We start from the raw sequence: 21,388 nt of genomic DNA, 5'->3' as shown, positions 1-21,388 counted from the left end.
CAATATTTTAATATGCCTTTTCCAGAACTGCATTTTTTGCATCAAAATTTCAAAGTCTATGCATCTTTCTATTGTTTAGGAAGCTCACACAACTGAACACTAGTAGCATATTGCAAGACAAGAGTACGCTAAACTCCAGTGATTTAACTCAACCGTTCCGCCTCAATTCAGCTCTACTCTGTTGAGACCCCAACTAAGCTCCCCAAAAAATTACTTTCAGGTTTTATTCTTCTGTTCCACTCTCCAGTCCTGGCTTTGTAATTGCACCAAATCACCTGAACATTAGAAAGAAATGAGTGCTCTCAAGTCCCCAGATAATGTATCTGGAACCGTCATGATTCTCTTAAGTGTAACCTGATGGAAATAACGGAAGCTATTCATGTGTGAACCTGCCAACCTCCACCCATTTCTAAAGCAGGACAGGGGGTTTCTTAGTTGACCTTATCTTTCTTCACAGAGCTCTGGAGTGTACCTTTCCCCAATATGCAAAAAGCAAAAAAAGCCATCGACACTATTTTCTTTCAGTTTTGACCTGACACCTATGCTGGACAAGTGTAATGTCCACAGCTGGAACTGATCTGCTGCAAACATTCAAGCAGTTTGCTAAAGAACAGGAATGCCATGTGCTTAACTTCACAATTTGCTTAACATCCGAAATTCCAAGCAATCTACTCAAAAGAAGAACTGTTAAGTCTGATGATAAAGGGGAGGTTTTCTTCCCGAACTGTGTTTTTATACAAGTAAGACTTTTTAATAGAAATAAGACACTAGTTATTGGAAGCTATAAAAATTACAACTCTAGCTTTATTTCTTGGAATTCTTGATGGGGTACAGGGTCCTTCTTCCTCTACTAGTCAATGGCAATAATATTTCTAATGTGACCACCTTCCATTTAAGGGATTTATGGTCACAACACAGTTCAAACCACATTAAAAGTAAAAATTAGTAAATATGTAAATAAGATATAACAGATATACTTATTCTTACTGCAAATAACATCTGCAATTTATAGTCACTTTTTCTTTCACACGTATGCAATTTATGTCTGGGTACCTGAAATTTAAACCCAACTATCCTGTTAAAACTGACTTCTCACTATTGTTCATACTTTTAGTCCCCTAGCTCAGTACTTTTCAAGTGTTTATGCATGATACAGTTCATTCAAACCAAACGTACTTACCAAAAAAAGGCACACAAGGAGGATTAATGGACCTGAGTTTTGCCAAGTATTTCTTATAATGATCTTCACTCAGCTCATAAGCCTCTTCTAAAATCTTCTTCTGGCGACTTGGAATTTGCTAAAGAGAGAGATGAAACAGGTTTCTTGGAAAGGCACGGTAAAGGCATAACCCAGCAACAATACTGAGGTTAGTGGTCTCCCACTGATATTTAAGTTGGTGACCATGAGAACAGTGCCCCACTTGCTACCTCCTTCTGCCTTTCTTAAGCAAGGATTGATTTCTTGCTGCTGAAATCAAGAAGAAACCCCTCCCTATTACACCCTGATTGATTGATTTGTTGAGGGATTCACCTTCTTTGCTCCTTCCTTGAAGAACATGCTTACTGAAAAGACAGGCTTTTAGTGTAGCTAAGGTGCACTGTCTTACACTCCCATAGCAAAAATGGAAAACATTTCACTGTACCTCAAACGTGTGATCCAGTCTATACACTGCTGCGGAGTTCATAGCACTGACAATCTCAAGGACACCGTTAAAGTTGTTTAGCTCTTGAAAAACTTGAAGGATCTCAATTATCCGGCTCACTACTATTACTCTTTCCTCTAGGTTTTCTGTTTCTACAATGCATCTAAATACACAAGAACATTTGATTCTGTACCAACGTGTTGATGAGTTTTTCAAAATCAAATATTAAATCATAACACAAACCTATATGAAAAGTGTATCAAATGATCTGACACAGTTTTGAAAAAGTTTATAGAGAATAAACAGTTGAAAATATTCTAAGAATAAAAAGCTGAGGCCATTATGGTAAAATTCTCGCAGGGAACAGTTGTAACACCTAAACATGACTTAAAACTGGAATTCTCCCAGAACAGAATTTTTCACAGTATACTTCTGTATGTTCTGTAAATGTCCAGAAATGGAGTAGCTGCAGATTCAGGAAAGTCACTTACTTTTCAAACCACAAAGTGAGGTTAGTTGTGTGCCTTATCATTTTGAGAAGGTTGGGAGAATTAATTTCTTTATCTTCCTTTGTCCACACACTTCCAACTAGTTCAGATGGCTGCACTGCTCTAGAAAAGCATATCCATGTATCAACAAAGGTAATCAAAAGCACGAAAGAAGATACTATATTCCCCAAACCTCTTTATTTCCAGTGAATTTGGAAATAAAGCCTTAAGGTATTGTTTCTATAATGTTAGGCTCCCCACACAACTAAGTGACTGTATTTCTACACTTCTTTTTTTATTGTGTAAGTATGTCTTAATTTATGTGATTAACCACCTCTGTTCATCCAAATGAAGCATGAAGTCTATAGCTCATTCACCATAATAAAATGTGAGCTTCCAACACCTGAACAACCTCTCTCAGACAGCTGGCGAGATCTGACATGGTTCATAATTTGCTTCACAAACTAGAATATGAAAAAATTAATCTTCATACTTCTCAAAGGTTGATCTACTCAAAGTATCACAAGAAATCTGCAGCAAAATGCAATTAACATTATGCAGTCACATGTACTGCATGTTAACTTGGGGAAGATAAGACAAATACTATTTTTCAGAATTTATTTTCAGAAAAAACAGCAATTAATATACAGCACTGGTGAAGTCCCTTGACCTACTCCAGGGCTTCACATCAGAGGCCCACAGAAACAATGTCATGCTGGAGAATACTTTGGTTACCTGTAAAAATCTGACTCAAGTAAAGTGAGCTGCCGAGCAATTTCTATTGGATGCAAAGTGAGCAAGTCAAAAGTCTCAGTATGTCCTGGTTTGCTTATGTGCCATTCAATTGCCGGAGGTGGGCTCTCAAAAGTAATGTTGTGACTTGGCCCAATGGCTTGTGCCTGCTTTTTCCGGTTGATTATCTTTGTGATCGACTCAACCCATTTCTTCATTGCTTTGCCTGTCGCACAGAGAGAAAACGACTATTTATTTACTCTTGATACTGTTTTTTCAAAGAGGTAAGTGTAATTTAGGAAATGTTGGGTTAAACCCTAAAACCTACTAAATTAAAGCAACCATATACCCTTTAGTAGCACATAAGTGGTGTTCTCATCCAAGTCTCGAAGCACTCAAACATATAAAGAATTCCTCAACAGCCAATGCTGAGTATGCCAGGTTTGCCCAAGCACAATTCAGCACACCCACAAGAGGCTCCTTCTCCAAATGAGGTGTTTCCCTTTCTCTTCTGACTTTACAGTGAGTTTTGGGAACTAACCTTCTTTTGCACTTCTTTTTCTTCTTTGCACTTCACTCCTTCTTCTTCTAAATGCAATTCCTGAACTTTATAGTTTGGGCAAGAGTACACGTTTACTTCAGATAACACAGAAGAGCAAAACAACAAGAAGCTTCTCCTTCTAGTGCGTTTAGCATCAAAGGTCAGAATAAAATCTAAAGGCCAAATGCTGGTTTAGCTCTACACTATAAGAATTTCACGCATGAGATGGCAAGTCCATTGAAAATTTACCAGTAATCTACATTAAACTAGCTGGCTTATTCTCCCCCTACATTTAATTGCTAAATAACCATTAAATATTCTCTATCATAGTATTTTCCTACAAACTGCTCCTGTAGCTGTCTCAGTTTTTGTTACAAAGGAACAGAAAAGATCTGTACAATCACAAGTGGCAGGTGTCCTACAGGTCTACTATGTACTGTGAAATAGCTGGAAAACGCTTGCTTCAAAGAAATAGTGGTTCCCACCATCAACATTTTGCAAAAGTTACCCGCCTATAGTTTAAGAGGACAATCAAAACAATTATTCTGTCCTGACTCAGTTATTAGTTTTGCATTATTTCAGTCCTTTATAACAAAACCAGTACTTATTTCTCAGGATGTAAATAACATTCTTCTGAACAGGGGGACCAGACTGAATAATAGTGGTGGGTGGTGGTGATTTTTTTAAGATTAAGGTTTGTGTTCTTTGTGAAGCATTTAATAAGGAGTCCTGATTTTCTTGATCTGCTCAGTGAAAGGAAAAATGATCCCATTCCACACCTTTGAAAAGGGATGCTTTATGATAAGTGCCAGCATTTAAGAAACCTGAAGTACCTCTTACTGTTCCAATGAATTCCTCCAAACGTTGCAGAAGATCAGCATCTCTTTCAAAGTCATAGAAGTGGTGTTCTACCCAGTGTCGACATACATTTAATACTCTGAAAAAGTAAAGGATAAGTAACAATATAGTCTATCTTCATACCTAGCATTTCAAGGCTTTTAGTAGGCAAGGGCTCACAGGAATACCAGAATCAGCAGACCAAGTGCAGCTCTGCTACTGTCTGCATTTCACCAGCAACGAGCTGTAAGCATTTTTCTACTTTTAAATTTAAAGAAGTCAGAGTAATGCTATTGTTCACAAAAAGAACATTATCTAAAATGTTCTCTACCCACATCTCTGTGGCACACTTATGCTGTATAGCCTTGCAGAAACATGGATTAAAAAAAAAGAAAGAAAAAAAGAAAAGCGTAAGAAACTAATTTTGCAAAGTAATAGTATAAAACTCAGCACAAGCATTTCCCAAGGCTTTTCATTCCATGATTTCAAATTCCCACCAGGTTTTCAAGTAGCAAGGTCAAAATGGCTGACTGCCCATGCACGCTCTCCATCAAAGCATCTCTACAAGAAAGGCTGCCGGTATCACAAAGAGCCAGAAGATAAAAGACAGTACTTCAAAAAACTTAAGGGAAGTCAGCTTGGCTCACATTGATGCAACACTCACCGTAGCTGCACAGGTTGAATGTACTCTTTCCTAAATCTTTTCAACTCTGCACTCAGAGGCTGGTCTCCATTCTCCATAGCAATACGATCAGCTTCTGTTGGCTCAGGCTCTGGAATTTCAAATCTAGCACAGAAGGTGAGTATAAGCACTAGGCTATTACATAGTCTTGCTCACACTACACACAAATAAAATTTTGATGAAAGATAGCTCAAAATTCATAACGTTTCCACACATCAGAATCTTACATCTTGGTAAGCACACAGAAAGATTTGCTAAATTCAGTAATACAGATTTCAAAGACAAAACCACGGGATGCTGGAAGTTACTAGAGCTACCTGAACAACCCTAAAACTTCTGGATATAACTTGCACATTTCACTTGCAATCGTTGAATTTGACAACTTTTTTAAAAGGGTTTGGGCTTTTAACTGGAAAACTGGAATCTTACAAAAACTCTACTCCAAGTAGAAGTCGGGGGGGGGGGGGGGGGGGGGGGGGCGCGGGGAGAGAAATACACACCTTGTACGAACAATATTTGTAACACTGGCATACCTTTCTATTAGGAGACTCAGCAACTCTTGAGGTTTACAGAAGGATCTATATGTTGTGAGAAAAGTCCGAACAAAGTTGGGATCTAAGACAAAGAATAATTTTATGCTCATGTCAGCAATTACCTATTGGGATTTTTTACAGTTTAAAATAACTTTAGGTATCCCCTAAAATTAAGGATGCCGGCCTATCGATTTACAGAGAAGATTATGTAAACAAAAATTGCTTTGGTAACAATTCAGAACCTCTTAAAATACCAATACAAAGCAGAATTTAAAAACTATTTTTATTCTGTTGAAAATTCAAAACAATTACTTTTTATTTCCCTTCAATTATTAGAAGACTGGATTCTTTTTCAACAACTCTGAAAATAATAAATAGATTATTTTCTTTATGAGCCATCTAGTAAACAACTTTAGTTTTGACAACAATCAGGACAAGAGAGCTCAAAAGACAGGGCAAGTAACTGCGTTGGATAGAAATGGCCTCTTCAAGGAGAGCATGTTTTCCCTAAATGGTCCAACTGATAACCAGTTGTGGTGGTTAAGGCAGGCTAGGTATTTTTTCAGCCGAGAGCTATACTTTGAAGTTATATTTACTTCACTTCAAAAAGTCAACAGATTTCATTTAAATTTACTAGTTACATATCAGTTCATTTAAAATATTCAAATGCATTTTAAAAACAATCAGATATTCAAAACAGAAAACCAAAGCGTCTCCCTTAATTATAAAAGCAAACCCATTTGTTTTCAAGTATGAGGAAATGCAGTGACAGCATGCTGGCACTGCAGAGAGCTTACTAGAAACAAGGACAACATCGTTATCACTGAACAAAACTAATGAGTGGGTTGCAATAGCTTTGCATAATAAATCCATACTTTAAAAACAAACCCCAAATGGTAATTTTTCTAACACAGAGTGGCTGAAAAGGAGCACACAGGACTTGAAGGAGGAGTTCCTATAGACTGTAATGAAGAAAAACGCACCGGCATTATATGACCTAACACTACATTAAGCCATTAGACTTGTTTCCTGGAATATGTATGTTTTTTAAGAGCTTTTTAAAAATCCTCTTTAACTATTTACCAGCATCTTGTCCATCTGAATGCACATTCTAACTTTTTTAGATCCTATTCAGCTCTTCATTTGGGCAACAGTTTAATGTGTCAGATTAACAATGCATTACACATAATGCAGCATTTCCTCGCATTTCTGTTGTATGTTAATTCTCTTTTCTTCAACAATTGGCTATTCTGCTTTACCATCCCTATGTCCTCCATTACACCATTTTCTTTATCATAACACCTCTCCCACCTCTCCTTGAAACTGTACAGTCTAAAATCCTTTTCAAAGGTAAAACTCTGAATCCTTTTGCACGAAGAATGTCATCCCTGTCCCCATCATCCTCATCACGAAAACACAATTTTTGTTGTCCTAAAAAACAAGTATAGAAGTAAGCACAGTAATTCATGTTTTCACAGCTTGCACTCTGTACACAGCATAGACCCAAAATTAACCTTTTCAGATCACTGCAAGCTGAGTCACAGATATTGTTATTTACAGGTAGGGTCAGTGTTTAAATCCACGATACATACTGAATTTCAAATGAAGTAGATCAGAAAATCAAACCTAACCCTGTTATCTTACTAGCAAAATCTGTAACTCAAAATAGTGTACACTATACGAGCAAGCGCTAAAAAAATGCAGACAACACTAGTTAGTCAGGATGTCTGCTCATGTGATAATTCTCTCTTCAATACAGCCAATTTGAAAGCTAAAAAAGAACAATAACCTGTTCTACAAGGATTTATAAATAATCACCCTTGAATTCCTTAAGAAAGGAAACGGACACTATGATGACGCACAAGCACTCTCAACATATCAAAGTTTTAAAAATAGAAGAGCATTGCCCTATAGACAAAAAAAAACCCAAACCACAACTTTCAAATCTTGGTGCCACCTAACTCAGCTGCTCTTGAACAAGAGTCAGGCAAAGGAGGAGATAATGAACACAGAAACACACTAAAGCAAGTAAAACACACCAGAATATGCAAATAGGGTCAGAATCTGAACTTCTAATGGAAGAGCAGTTTCTCTCACATAAAAATATATCGAAAGCTGCTTCTGAGAGGAGATTTCTCCCTATTTTGCTGCTCTGCCACAGGATGGTTTGGACAGCCTGCCACACTTGCAGGCAGGTGGCTGCCAGGGTTCTCTCCCTGTCCTAGCTCTCACCGTGGCTGGATGCCTCCTACCCCCAGCAGCACTGCTCTGTTAGAGCTAGGTTACCGGGCTTTCCCTGTTACATGATGAAAAAGAGAAATATTTCAGCTGATAAACTGGTTTGTGCATTGTCAGGGAGGTGAGAGAAGAAAAATTAAAAGCCCCAACCCCCGTATCTACAAATGAGATGGGCTGTGTGTATCTTCACAGATGACAAAAAAGTTGAGACCTGATTTGACTACCGCCTGAACACAGCCCATATACTCTTCAATATGCAACCACCTAAACTGCTCTTCAGCTACTTGCAACAAATTGCTACCACCTCTGCAATTATATCCGTAATTATTCCTTATAGTATTTGACCTACAAAGATAAAAATCTAGAAAAGAGTCACAGCTATGGTAAATACTATCTTTGGACTGCCAGATCAAGGGCTGCCATGCCATAACAGTCACACTGTGTTTGAAAGAAGTCACATCAGAAAAGTAAGGGCTTGCTGTTCTGGCATACGAACATAAAGTCAGTAAATACTTTTAAGATAACAATCATGCATACACAGTCCTATGTGGGGCAAGAAAGCATTTCTACAGTCTGTAAATGTTTGGCTAGACATCACCAGAGTACTCATCTTCACATGCCTCTAAGCAAAACCAGAAGCCTTGAACTCAGCTGATCTGTGTCCGAAAGAAGAGCTAAAGGGTTATCATAGAAAGTTGTCTCATATAACGCAACAGAACACTGAATGATTTACATAGTAAATGGACCTTGCTTCCTGTATAACAGAGTATTTTTGGCTGAGTCACTATATCTCTATTTCTTTGACCCTCTGGAAAAGACAGCACAGAATGGTTAGAACGGTGACATTTTTCCTCATAGAAAACCAATGATAAAACAGAAGGTATAGAACGAAAGATAAGAGTGTTGAGAAATGACACGCAACCTAGCAATTCAGTATCAGGTCCATGTATATTGCACAAAGATCTTTAAGGCTACAAAGGCAGGCTAAATACATCACTATTTATGTATGAATGATATTTATATGATTTTATATATATATATGATACCTACTCCTGTTGGAGCAAAGAGCTCCTGCTGCCTTCTTTTAGGGATATGGTTTAGTGGTGCACTTGGCAGTGCCAGGTTCAGTTGGACTCTATGATCTTAAAGGTCTTTTCTAACCTAAACAATACCGTGAATCTAGGACAACCATTTTTATTCTTTTGGCCAAAGTCTTTCAGCCTGTCTCACAGTACCCACATTCTCAGTTTTGTCATACAATAGTTTGGTTAATGTCACACATACCTACAACATTCGGTTTCAAGCAATCTACTTAAATAAGGGCTGTTATAAGCAGGGGTTTAAATGGCTGTGGACGAAGGTGCATCTAATCAATCAATCTGAATACTTCCTTGATGTCTACATGCCAGAAAGGCCAAAAAGACATGCAGATGCAAAAAAGCCACACATGAGACATTTCAATAAGCCACACGATCCTTAAACAGACCTTTCTGTTTTATGGAACTGGAGAATGTAGTTTGTGGCTCCCTGGACAGAGGCAACGTGTGGAGGGCACTGCTAACACCTGGAGCAACGCCAAGGCTATGGCACCAAAGTCCCAGTATGTATGGGAAGGGCAATTCTCAACGGCGTGAAAGTTAGCCAAAGCAAAGCAAAGCAAATGTTCACAAGGGCACTAATAAATCTGAAGTACTATTTTTGCTAATTCTCTGCCAAATACAATGCTAGCTTTAAAAAAAAAATAAAATTATATAAATTGTTTAACTTCCCAAACCACAAGAATGTGTCATAAATTATGCCTGTAAAATTCAAAACCAAGAGCTAGAAGTTTATAGTTACAAGAACATGAACACAGGCACTTTTGTGCCTGGTAAAAACTGCCAGTGTGATATTGCACTTGGGTTTCTAATAAATGCTAGGAAAGCTCAACTGAAGGAAATGTGGAGAATAGTAATAGAAGTAATGGAGTAAACAGATGTATTTAAAAGCACTTTAAAAACAAACAAAGGTACTAAACTACACTAACTACATTCTGCTTACTCCCCGCTTCTTCCAAACAAATATTCCTGGTCTGTGCAGGGTATCCAGTACTGAGCTGCAGAAGAACAATTTAGGATAAGGAGAGTGTAAAGAGTAAAAGGAAAGAAAAAATAAACAAAAGGCAGTTTAATATGAGAAGCACTAATACCAAGATGGATGAAGTTTTAGAATAACTGACATACCGGTAGAATAAAAAAAACCCCAAACAAACAACAAAACCAGCCCCAAAATCCAAACTAAAACCCAAGCCCATGCTTTTCAGCACAGCTTATGAATGTCCTGGGAAATTAGCGAGAAAAACTCTATATACTAATGTTGGACTAGATGATCACAGAAATGCCTGTGATGTATTTTCAACACAAACAGAAATCCAAAGTCAAAAGTCCTCAAATCAAATCCCCACTGAAATTCTGACTAAGAAGTTCGGAGGCCAAATTATGCAGGTGACCGCTTCCAGCTGGTATTCAGTCTTTTCATTACTTGCCAGCATGGACAAAGGTAAGAGTTAATGGAGTACAATTTGTTAACTGAAAACACTGGGCTCATAATTCTTTCCCACAATGCTGGCAGCTTCACGTGCCACCCAGCTTTGGAGAGGGAAGGTAATTCTTGTAGCCTGGGGCATACAGGAAAAAGTATTGTCTAGAGCTAAATTCCTGCAGGCCCCCACCTCCCCATCCTCTGTAAGAGAATAAACTTATCCACATGTATATCCCACTACATTTAGCCAAACAGGTTTCATATTTTTAACTGCTACAGCGGTGCATATTTAGATCTCAAAATCTTAATTCAAAAAGCATGTTAGAATATGGCACTGCAAAGCATATTTGCTTTCTACACACATTAATTATTTTGCTGCATGTATTTAATGCATAAAAAGAAGCATGAACTAGTCACCACCTTGAGTTTTGGCTATATAAATGATGTGCCTCACCTGCATACATGTGGTAAGTCAGCCTCTCAATGAGCTTGACAACAGTTCCTGCCTTGATGATGGGGATTCCAGATTTGGGCTGCATGTTTTCTTCAAACACAATATTCTCTTCAGAGTCAGGTTCTGCAAATCTGTAAAGTTCAGGATTTGGAAATCTCATCTGCTCCTCTTTTTCCTCCTGCAACATTGTTACATCCAACATCCTTTCCAGCGTGCTTCTATACTGCAAAGATATCAATGCTGCCATCCAGTTGTTTTTCTCTTCAGCTGATTTAGCAGCAAAAATAACACTGTTCTCATCTTTTAAGATGATTTCAAAAGCATGTCTGTACTCATTAGTGTCGTCTTTATCGTTGATTTGTACCTTTCGCATGAAGAACTTTTCTTTTAGACGATATTCTGCATTGCTAGCACCAGGAAGTCTTGGCTGGCCATGATTTGACTTACAGCAAATCATCAAGCCATCAAACAGAAATATGTGTCTCTCATGCTTTGCTCCTACACGTGTGAGTGTTCCTTCCATGATGAACTCGTTACAGCATTGTCCAATGTCCTTACCCTCCCAACCATCAATGTTTTTCTGGATTTCATTCATTTTCTTAATTGCTAGCTGTTTCCCCTTCATTTGCTGAGTATAGAATCGGCATGCAGATTCACTTCAGTGAAGGATGGGAGAAAGGCAGCCTATTAGTATACATGTATTTAAAAACCACAACCACTATTAATAGCAAAAAACACAAGATCATCTTTCTGAGTGGTGAGAATTCCACTGAGAATGCAACTTCAGCACTCAATATCAGCACCATTGCAAGCCTTGACTAATGTTTCTCTTAAGTACCTCATCTGATAAATCTTATCTTCTATGCAACAAATGTTTTGCCTAAACACAGGCAACCAGAAACAGGCAAGCCATTAGCACTTCTTAGCCTAACAAACCACTTATTTCCATAGCCGATAAAACAATTTTAGACTGAATTTGAAAGAAGCATATTCAGAGAAAGTAAGCTGTTAAATGTGCTCATGTCCAAGCCTAAAGACTACATTTCACAGCACAGAGCTTTCTTTGCAAAGAAAATACTGAAACAATTTTAAGAGCAAAAGTAAAAATTTTAACACATTTAAACTTCTGCACAAATACTAGCATTAAATCAAACAGCAGATAGCATAATCCAAGAACTCACTACAACAGTGCAACAAAGTACTAGTTATCTATGCATCTATTTCTATTATCCAGTGGTAATTTTAACTAGCCGTTGCTCAAAAAAGTTGCTCAAAAAACTCCTCAGGTTAATTAGTTTCATATTCAAGAACGCTCCCTTCATCACACAGAAAACCCCTTTAACAACATTTTTAGGTAGCTATTAATATTATCTGAGCATAATTAACCCACAAATGCCATAACTTTCTACTTACCAGTGAATTCTCAGAACGTCTCAACTACCAGTATGCAAGGACACACAGAAATTAGAACGGTTTTAAAACAATAACAAATTATCTTGGCTTTGATGTCACTTCCTCTGAAAAAGCAGGCTTGTCACAAACTATTTTGTTCATTGTTTACTAAAAGAGGAAACTGGGAGCCCTGGATTTATAGCAAAGCAGAGTAGAAAGCAGGAAAAATGGAAACATGTTTACCTAAGCCTTCGTTTTGCAAGACTTTTGGAGCATATCCGTTCCATACTGCTTTGAAGATTTAGTAGGGCGGTTATTGCTTGCTTTAAGCACTCTTTATCCTCCTCATCCTCACTTTTTTCTTCCAATTGCTGCGAACATTGAAAGTCAAACACAAAAAGTGTTACAAGCATTTTGCTATGTGCAAATCCATCAGTTTGGCCTAAGAAGAAGAAATCCAACCATCTGCTGATTTTGCATGCTCCTACTTGTTACCTTGCCTGACACAAGCAAGAGAGACACAATCATCTGCTAAGAGCTTAATTTCAGCAAAACAGCAGCAGTCACTAGTCTCCCAGATAGGGAAGCACTCAGGCACACATTATTTACCTCAAAACTAGTTTGATTTACCTTACCTCTCCAAAAAAAGAACCTATTAGAGGTGTTAAATCTTAAGATGAACAAGTGAGGATGAGATCCCCATACATACTGTTCTTACAGCACTGTGTCAAAACTGTGGGAAGCCTGTACATTTGTAACATGTATAAACGCTCCTGGAACAGGCAAGCTGGACCAAAAGCTAAGCAAAACTCCTTCACTGCATTTATAAACAGATTAAAAGGGCTCTCACTTCTTTAACAACAGTCTAACCGATATTTCAGGCTGGAAGGGGCCCTGAAGATTATTTTATCCAACCTCCAGCTCAACTGCAGAGCCAACACAGACCAGGATGCCTAGGGCCATACTGAATTTTGAACTGCTCTCAGGATGGAAAGGCCACAACCTTTCTGGACAATCTTTCCCAAAGTCTGTAACCCCTCATGGCAAGATTTTTTTTTTCCTAACAGCTTATCAGGATTTCCCTTATTCACTTTTCATAGTGAAATATGTGGAAGCACTACGTAGCTGCAAGAAGTATTTCTGTCTTCCCCATCCACAGTCAAAGACGGCAGGAAGGCTTCCCCTACTCCTCAGTCTTCTCTCCAGAATGAGTAACCCCACTCCCCCAGCTTTTCCTTCAACACATTCTGCATTCCCCATGCCATCTCCACATGCCCTTCCAGTGGGCTTATTTCAGTACAGCAGTATCAACAGGACGCCCCGGCTGGATGCAGTTCTCCTGATGCAGCCCTGTCAGTACCGCACAGGGGCCTGCTGGCAACACACTTGCTAGTACAGCAACACAGGCCTCCACTGCTGCAAGCTGTTCTGATGGCTTGCATTCAGCTTGTCATCACCAGGACTTTTTTCCCCCGAGAAAAAAAACCCAAACCAAAAGGAAGAAACAATAACCAGACGGACGGTGGGAAGAAGTGAATGTTCTTCATTCATGGAGGGACTGCCTTGCTGTTCATCAGAAAGCACCAGCGCATCCAACTATGGCCAGCTTGTAAAACCAGGGTACAGAAGTCCCTAAGTACACAGCCATATTAATGCCTTCATATACTAGCGCAATTCTTTTTAAAGGACAACAAAAATATAATAGCTATAAACTAAAACTAGACGAGAAGGTTTAATACTAATATTTTGTGCCTAACTACCACTTAGACGTAAGTTTTATAAAACACAATCTGCCATGTTTTTATTCCAAGGTATTTAAGATTTTCATCTTAAATCTTCGTTTAGGCATTAACATGTTTCATATTCTAGTTAGTGAAAAAATTGTTGACTAGAGCTGTGGCTTATACATAAAACAGAGATAAAAACCAGTCACAGGATTATGCATGCTTCAGACTATTACATATCAAGAACGGGCTCCATGCAATTGAAAGATTTATTTTGACAGAGGCAGTAAAAGCAAAGTGGCAGGCTGACACAGACCAGAATAGGACACCCCTTGGAAACAGTACAATCGTGCCATCTGCTTCCGGTGTGAAGCACAAGTGACATCCTCCAAAATCCAACTGAACACAATATATCAATGGGTCACAGAATAGCATTAATTTTTTTCCTGACTAATTAGTCCATGCAATAGCTGTCAATCACAAAGGCTACTTTACTTGTGTTTTCAGCCATAAGGACAGCTGCAAGGCTTATTCTAGGCAGCTTTGGTTCATGTACTGTCATGCTCTTGGCCTAAGTGGCATTACGTGTGTGCCTACTTGTGTAACCACCACTAAAATTAGGGCTGATAATGCACACATCAGGCATTACTTCCCAAAAGGTCTCAGGCAGAAGATATCACTCCAAGAAGGAACAGACTACCCTTGTCAAGAAGGAACAGACTACCCTTGTCAAGAAGGAACAGACTACCCTTGTCATGTCTCTGTACTCTCCAGATTTAACACAGAAGTATCATCTTCCCTTCGATTCCGCTGTGTGAATCATACAGGTTTAGAGAGGACTTCACATGAATGAGGCAGGTGCAGCACTGCTGGCGGGAGTTCTGAAACAAAGCTAAGAGAAACATGTAACTGCCTCTAAAATTTTGCAACTTTCCTGAATAAGAGTTCAAAGGAGGCACTGTGCCTTATGCACTGCCTCTCATGATGGAAGTTGGCAAAGAGTCTGGCTGGATGTCCCATCATCTCCCAGCAGCTACCCTTCAGCAACGGCCAGGACTGCTTTAGCCTAGTCTCCTTGAAAACAAGCATTATTAGATACTACAATCTTCTGCCATTTGCTTATAAGGGTACCACAGGAGACAGGGTAAGACAAAAGGCATGTAAAATACAGGACCAAAAAAAAAATAATTAAAATTAGGCTTAACATGCAACAAAGCTTATGAAATTATTTCCCTATTTTTAACACCATTTATATAACCTAAAACTTCAAGTCAAAGTAACACAGATGCATGGTGCCTAGCATAAGGCAGAACAAGAATGGCTCATATCCCAAAAGATCTAATTGATAAAAAGTTTTTGAAATTTGGAAAAATCTCACAAGAAACCTATGCAAATGTAGGCTCATGTGTATAATGGGAGCGCTAAACCAGGCAGACAGAAAACCAAACCCCTATAAAGTAACCAGGAATGCTCTCAATGTGCTACCTTATCAACTCAAATACCTGGAAAAACAAGTGACTCCCTGTACATTCTCTTCAGAAACATACTGGTACAGGTTAACATTCATTACTGCAAAGCATTCTGCTCCTGTGTTGAGTTTATAAAATGTTTTTTAAGCAATTTCTCTTGTTGCAAAATTTTTTGTTGCAAAAATTCTGGTATTCATTAGAGAAGTCCATGTCCAAAGGCAAAAGGCATATTTGCATGCAGTGCTGGAGAGAAAGCAATTGTTTATTACTAACATTTCCCCATCAGGATCCATAAGAAGTAACCCATATTTCCAACCATATATACCAGAGGTCCTCAAACTACAGCCCGCAGGCCAGATACGCCCCCCCCAGAGTCCTCAATCTGGCCCCCGGTATTTACAGGACCCCCCCGCCCCCCCCCGCCAGGGGTTGGGGGCGGAAACCAAGCAGCCGCAGATGAGTCCCTGCCACTTCATCCGCACCAGCCCCCTGGTTAAAAAGTTTGAGGATCCCTGATACTGGACTTTGATTTAGTTTGTATGTAAGTACTTATGGTCCGAATTAACATTTAGAAAGCTGTACATAGAAACATACATGTTAAGTGTAACATCCACACGAACGGCAAATCAGACAGTGCTGCAAACTACTATGAAGACACTTCTCTGCACACAGAAAAGGACTTTATACAATGTTAGAATGTAAAATTTCAATTACCATAAACTGTTATCAAAACCAGTTTTAGTCAGAACGGAGCTTAAATCACAGCAACGACTTCGTGTTACACTGTCCTCAGGCAGTTTGGAAGAGGAGGTTATGGGAAGTGAAATAGCATCACTGGAAACAGCCAAGTTTCTCTGCAAATCCCAGGAACCCTTCTATAGCTGTGCAGTGCCCCCTAATGAACGAATTGGGTAGATGCTAAATAAAAGCGTGTTTTGTTTTGTTGTTGGTTTTTTTGGTTTGTTGTTTTTTTTTTTTTTAATTTGTATTTAAGTGTCCTGTGAAGAATACTGTGTTATTACAGGAAGAAGGTTCAGTTTTCTGATTATCTTAGTATTACGGTCATTTTGGTTTTAATACGCTTATGAGAAATATTGGTTTGCGATGACTATAATGATTCACAATACTATAGGTGCAGTATCCCGGTCATTCAAGGAAAACAAATTTGTAAAACGGTCCGCTAAGGGAAGTTTCTAATTAAAAAAAAAACCAAACCCACACCAAAAATTAGTCTACTTTCTAGGCCACAAGCTCTTAAGAGATACAGAGAAGTGGAAGACAAGGTATTTTGTTCTCTCTGTTGCGTAACACAAGGATTAGGTATTTATAAAACCAGAAAATTCCAAACAGATACAAAAGAAATCCTCCTCAGTGCAAAATTAGGCTATGGTAGTCCTCCTCTTATGCAGTCAGAGGAGCATTTATCTAGAAAAACAGTGATAGAAAATATTTATACTTATGAGAATACACAGATACAACAATACTAGTATGTGTCATGATTGATATAATAATCTTGCACTTCAGGGCCCACATCACAATGTAGACTTCTGTCTTCCTAGAAGATTATTCTAAATCTAACCACTGAAATCTGTGAACTGCAGGTTCCCCAATTCATCTGGGAGAAGAGAACACAAATCTGCTTTTCTACACAACACAACAGCATATGGGAGGCAGGGAAATCACAATTGAATTTGCTTAACTTAAGCTTAACTCAGGAACATTTGGTTGTTCTAGGTGCTAACGATACCTCCTGCCCCTCAAAACATTAATCCAGAACTGCAGTGCATAAGTGGTCCCACATTACAAGTGGAAGCTGCACACAACACTATTTAGAACTATGAGCTTGAACTAGTAGGGCTGCTTCAGAGAATCCTCTTCAAAACCCATGTAATTTCTTCACATGTCCTAAAGCCCCCAGCAAGGCAACAAAGCACTTGGACAGCTGGCAGAGCAAGCCTGATCTGTGGTGTGGCCTAGCTACCTGCTTTGTAGAGAAATCCTACTGGCAAGCAGTGTTCATGAGAACTTGGAGGTGCACTGCCACCAGTTACTCCAGCTTGTGTTCTAATGCCTCACTGTCTTCTTCAACGTATTTCTGAGAATGGGGTACCTACCAAAAGGCAATCCTGAAACGAGCTATTTTATGATCAAGAATATAAATGAACAGGGTTTCTCCTCACAAATGCAGGCAGGCAGGCCTGCTGGCACTTTGCCATAAAACCACCCTGGAAGCTAGCTCAATAGCATTGAGCTGCCCAAGAGCTCTTTCTGACTTTTTGCAATTCCTCCAAAGAAAACCAACCACCTCACCTCAAAGCAGCAGTATGCTGGGGAAAAACGTGCTCTCCTATCCAGAGGCTTTAATTTTTAGAAAGCATCATGAAATCATCTGGAACAGCAAATGGAGACAACTGCAGGGAACGCTTCTGGAAAATGCTAACAGTCCAAAAGGCACTTCACACTTGAAGCTTAAAGGAAACTCCTTGTCCCATACTTCTGGGCATATACACAGCTTTAATGCACTGAAATTTCAAAAGTCATTTTGTTTTCATATAAACCCAATCTTGACCCAGAGCAGTAAAAATACGCATACTTTTATGTAACTATTTATTTAGATTTACATTACAGCAGGCATGTTACCTGCATTAAGAGTGGAACAGAACTTAATATATTATTACTGAAGTAATGGTAAAAAATGTTTTCCCCACTCAGTTTAACTATGCCTTCTCAGTTTAATTTTAAGAAGTTACATTAAATCACAATGTTACATAAAGCATGTCATGTATCAAACCTCAGATATCAGGCAATTAATTACAAAAAGCCTCCAGCATTCCATATATGAAATCTGTTTCAGAAATAAATCACACTACTCCAAAGTAAATGCCATTTTTCAAATCAAGATAGACACTGAGGAAAAGTCAGGAAGAGCTATTCAGAACTACACACCACACAGAAGTCTGTCAATTGATGTTTCACCAATTCAGAAGTTTTCCACAACAGGTTTCTTATGTGGCCAATTTGCCACCTGCATTCCTGTAAGTATAGCCTGTCAAGAGACTATTTCAGATTAGGTCTGCTCAAGTGCTACTGCAGCCTGCCAGATATTTCACCTGGTGTCTGCTCAGCAGGACAGAGGGTATTTTTGCTCTCAGTTTCTGCAGCTGTGGACAGATTCATGTATGCAAGCGATTCTCATTGAGCTTACACAATCAACATCTCCACCAAGGAACAGATACAAAAAGTTTTGTTTTCAAATAAGTTCCTTGATGTTCTTATAAAACCATTTCATAAACACTCAAGACTTTCTGTAGGCTACTAGCTGCCATATGTGCATTTTATATGCCCAAATTCCATTACTAGGGAAATGGCTACTTTGTTTACAGGAGGTCTTGTCTTCTCAAACTATGGAAAACCCATTTGCTCTGCATTCTTCAAAAATATGGCTGGGGTTTTCTTGTTTGTTTTGCATATGCTGATGTCTCTTCTGGAGCAGATTCATTACCTTTCTGCAACAAACGTATAAGTTCATACATCCTTCCAGAGCCTTCATGCTCTGAAATGCTCTTCTTTCTTACTGTCAGCTCCGTTTGTCTCATCATTATTAGCTGACCTGCAGAATACGTTAGAAATTTAAAATTAATCATTAAGTTGATAACATTTAGTTAGATCAGTATTTGAAGTATCACAAAATATTTACCTATGTGCTTCCACACTTGTAACTGAGGTCTTCCATTTTCTTCCTCCAAATTTTCCATGATAGTAAAGACAATTCATTTGAAAACATTTTCCCTTTCTCTTTTGTAATTCCAAAGTGGATTAAAATCCACTTTTAGTGCTTCAACACAATTCAAGTCTAGTCTTTGCCAGCCAAGTTTGCAAGGCCAAAAGCTCAACTGGATAGCACCTCTATGTTTAGCTAGAAAAGTATGGATTTTTCAATGCTATGTAAGATAAATTCACAATTTCAGAGATCATTCTGGCAAGCAACAGCAGAACCCTGTTGATTTTAAGAGGAACCCTGTTGATTAAGAAAAAAAAAAACAGCAGAGGAAATGAAGGATGACAAGCAGAATGCTATCTGTAGACTTGGTCTACAGAAACCATGAATGCAGCTTCTTGTTTTATTTGTTTGTTATTACCTACATCTTTCCAATGATTTCCACTGAAGATATCAAAGTATGGACAGAAAACACAGACCTCCACTGCTATAAGAGCAAACAGAGAAAGCACGCTGGTAGTGGGACTAAATCCACAGCTCCACACCCAGAAACATTTCCACTGAAGAAATCAAGCATATAAAAGTCTCAGCCATAGCGCTACCTCTCCCCAAAGATCTCCCTTTTGTACAGAAGGTGACAGGAATGGAGGCAGGAGAAGAGGACACAGAAATATACTACTCAATTTATTAAAAGACGATCCATCAATATGAGCGTACCAGGGACTATACCATGACCGCCACAGTCACAAATACTAATGTCATCCTATAGGAGATGAAAATCTCCCCTACAATCAGCTTCTTAACTTCCAAACCTCAATGGACTCTGTCGAACCTCTTATTTGGGGGGGGAGAAGGAACAAAATTTCTCCAAGCTCCTGTAGCACCGATCTATTTTCACGAGAGCTTGGTCTTGGGTGTTCAGCATAAACTGCTGCCATGTAAGCTGAAGAGTTACCTACCATCATCATCAGTCACTGAAAACCAGGAACCAATCACCAGCCCCAGAGAACAGTCTGCCCCAGTACAGCTCTCCCAATTCCCACAGTACTGGGAAGAATTTGCCCTGCAGGTATTCCTAGAAAATGCATCAGGAAAAAGGACTCTGGAACCCTACAGTTAAAACACATATGTGAAGTCAAAAGTCAGAGTTCAGTTGGTGCTTCATTTGATTCCCCAGAAAGGATGTCTAGATAAGAACAGTGGGGCCCTGTACCATCCTACTCCCTGCTTCAAGGGACTGAAGGACAGTGTTTTTCATCCAGCAGCAGACAGACTATAACATAGCTCAAGTGTCACTGAGGACCATAAGCAAAGTGGAAGGAGGACTTTCTTACTTTTACTTTTGGTAGACTTTATCCAGCTTTTGCAGAAAAAGTTTAGTGGCGTAACAGAAAAAATATTCTCCAAGGTAATTCTCATCAGAAAATTCCCTGAAAAGAAACATCTGCTTCTCAAAAGCCCAGATATATCCTGTGTAACAAGAAAAAACTTACAGGACAGAACACACATCCCCATCACAACTTCGTAACACATGACATCAACCATTGACAAATGAATTGATACACATGCACACATATGTCTCTGATGCAGACACATAGGAAATAAATCAACAAGCACCACAGCTAGAAGGAAAACATTAAATACATTCTGAATAATTTTTTCAATTTAAGAGTTACCTCAGAAAGCCCAATTAGTTAGATTAACAATAACCAAGTTTGTGGAAGAAGTGCACACACACACGACGATTTTGTTTCCCCTACTGCCTTCCCTTTGGCTGCCAAATGCATGGCAGACCAGATATAAACCCACTAGTATTTAAAGGAGAAAAGCAAGTGTTGTCAATCAAATCACACAAGCAAGAAAGAAATACGGAATCTCATTTACCTGGCTGTATCACCTCCAACTTCTACCATAAGGCACAACTTCTGTACCTTTAGAACATTGCAGTTGTTACATGAGCCTTCATAGCTTAACTGTATGAAGAAGCTACTTCAATTTTTCACCTACTGTCACATTCTAAGAAATCTCTTCTTAGACTTGAGACCAATTTTTACATCACCCCAGCTTCTTCTCCCAAGAAACACTCAAATATGCTTTGCAGTCCTTACCACACACTAGCAACCATTGGGTCAAGCTACACTGCCTCCAGCAGATAGGCCTTCATCTGTCACAGAGACATAATATTGCACATTATGGGTGCAAAAAAACCCAGTCATCCTGATCTGCAGTTGCATATACAAATGGATGTAAACCAGTAATACTTTCGCTTTTACTTTTATTTCAAAACAGTATTGTACATACAAGTTACTGCATTTGGAACGAAGCGTACCAAAGTGATTTCATAAAATAAACCTTTGCTGACACTAAGTAAATGCCTTCTTAAAATAATTCATAGCTAGACATAGCTAGTCTGAATC

General features: G+C 38.8%; 1 protein-coding gene across 6 annotated transcripts in view; it reads right to left on the bottom strand.

The window, feature by feature from the left end:
- SOS1 (SOS Ras/Rac guanine nucleotide exchange factor 1) overlaps positions 1-21,388 on the bottom strand; it is a 52,108-nt gene that overhangs the window by 5,965 nt on the left and 24,755 nt on the right. For all 6 annotated transcript variants that reach the window (XM_055809512.1, XM_055809513.1, XM_055809514.1 and 3 more), the window contains 9 exons: positions 12,304-12,431; positions 10,669-11,324; positions 5,457-5,538; positions 4,906-5,028; positions 4,238-4,341; positions 2,867-3,089; positions 2,135-2,254; positions 1,644-1,806; positions 1,181-1,298 (listed from right to left, as the gene is read on the bottom strand). In XM_055809512.1, coding sequence (XP_055665487.1) covers positions 1,181-1,298; positions 1,644-1,806; positions 2,135-2,254; positions 2,867-3,089; positions 4,238-4,341; positions 4,906-5,028; positions 5,457-5,538; positions 10,669-11,324; positions 12,304-12,431 — 1,717 coding nt within the window. The remainder of the gene's footprint in view (positions 1-1,180; positions 1,299-1,643; positions 1,807-2,134; positions 2,255-2,866; positions 3,090-4,237; positions 4,342-4,905; positions 5,029-5,456; positions 5,539-10,668; positions 11,325-12,303; positions 12,432-21,388) is intronic.

The sequence above is a fragment of the Falco peregrinus genome, chromosome 7 (assembly GCF_023634155.1).
Source record: "Falco peregrinus isolate bFalPer1 chromosome 7, bFalPer1.pri, whole genome shotgun sequence".
NCBI lineage: Eukaryota > Metazoa > Chordata > Aves > Falconiformes > Falconidae > Falco > Falco peregrinus.
The sequence above is the reverse complement of the archived record's forward strand: the minus strand, read 5'-3'. Positions and strand labels throughout refer to the sequence as shown.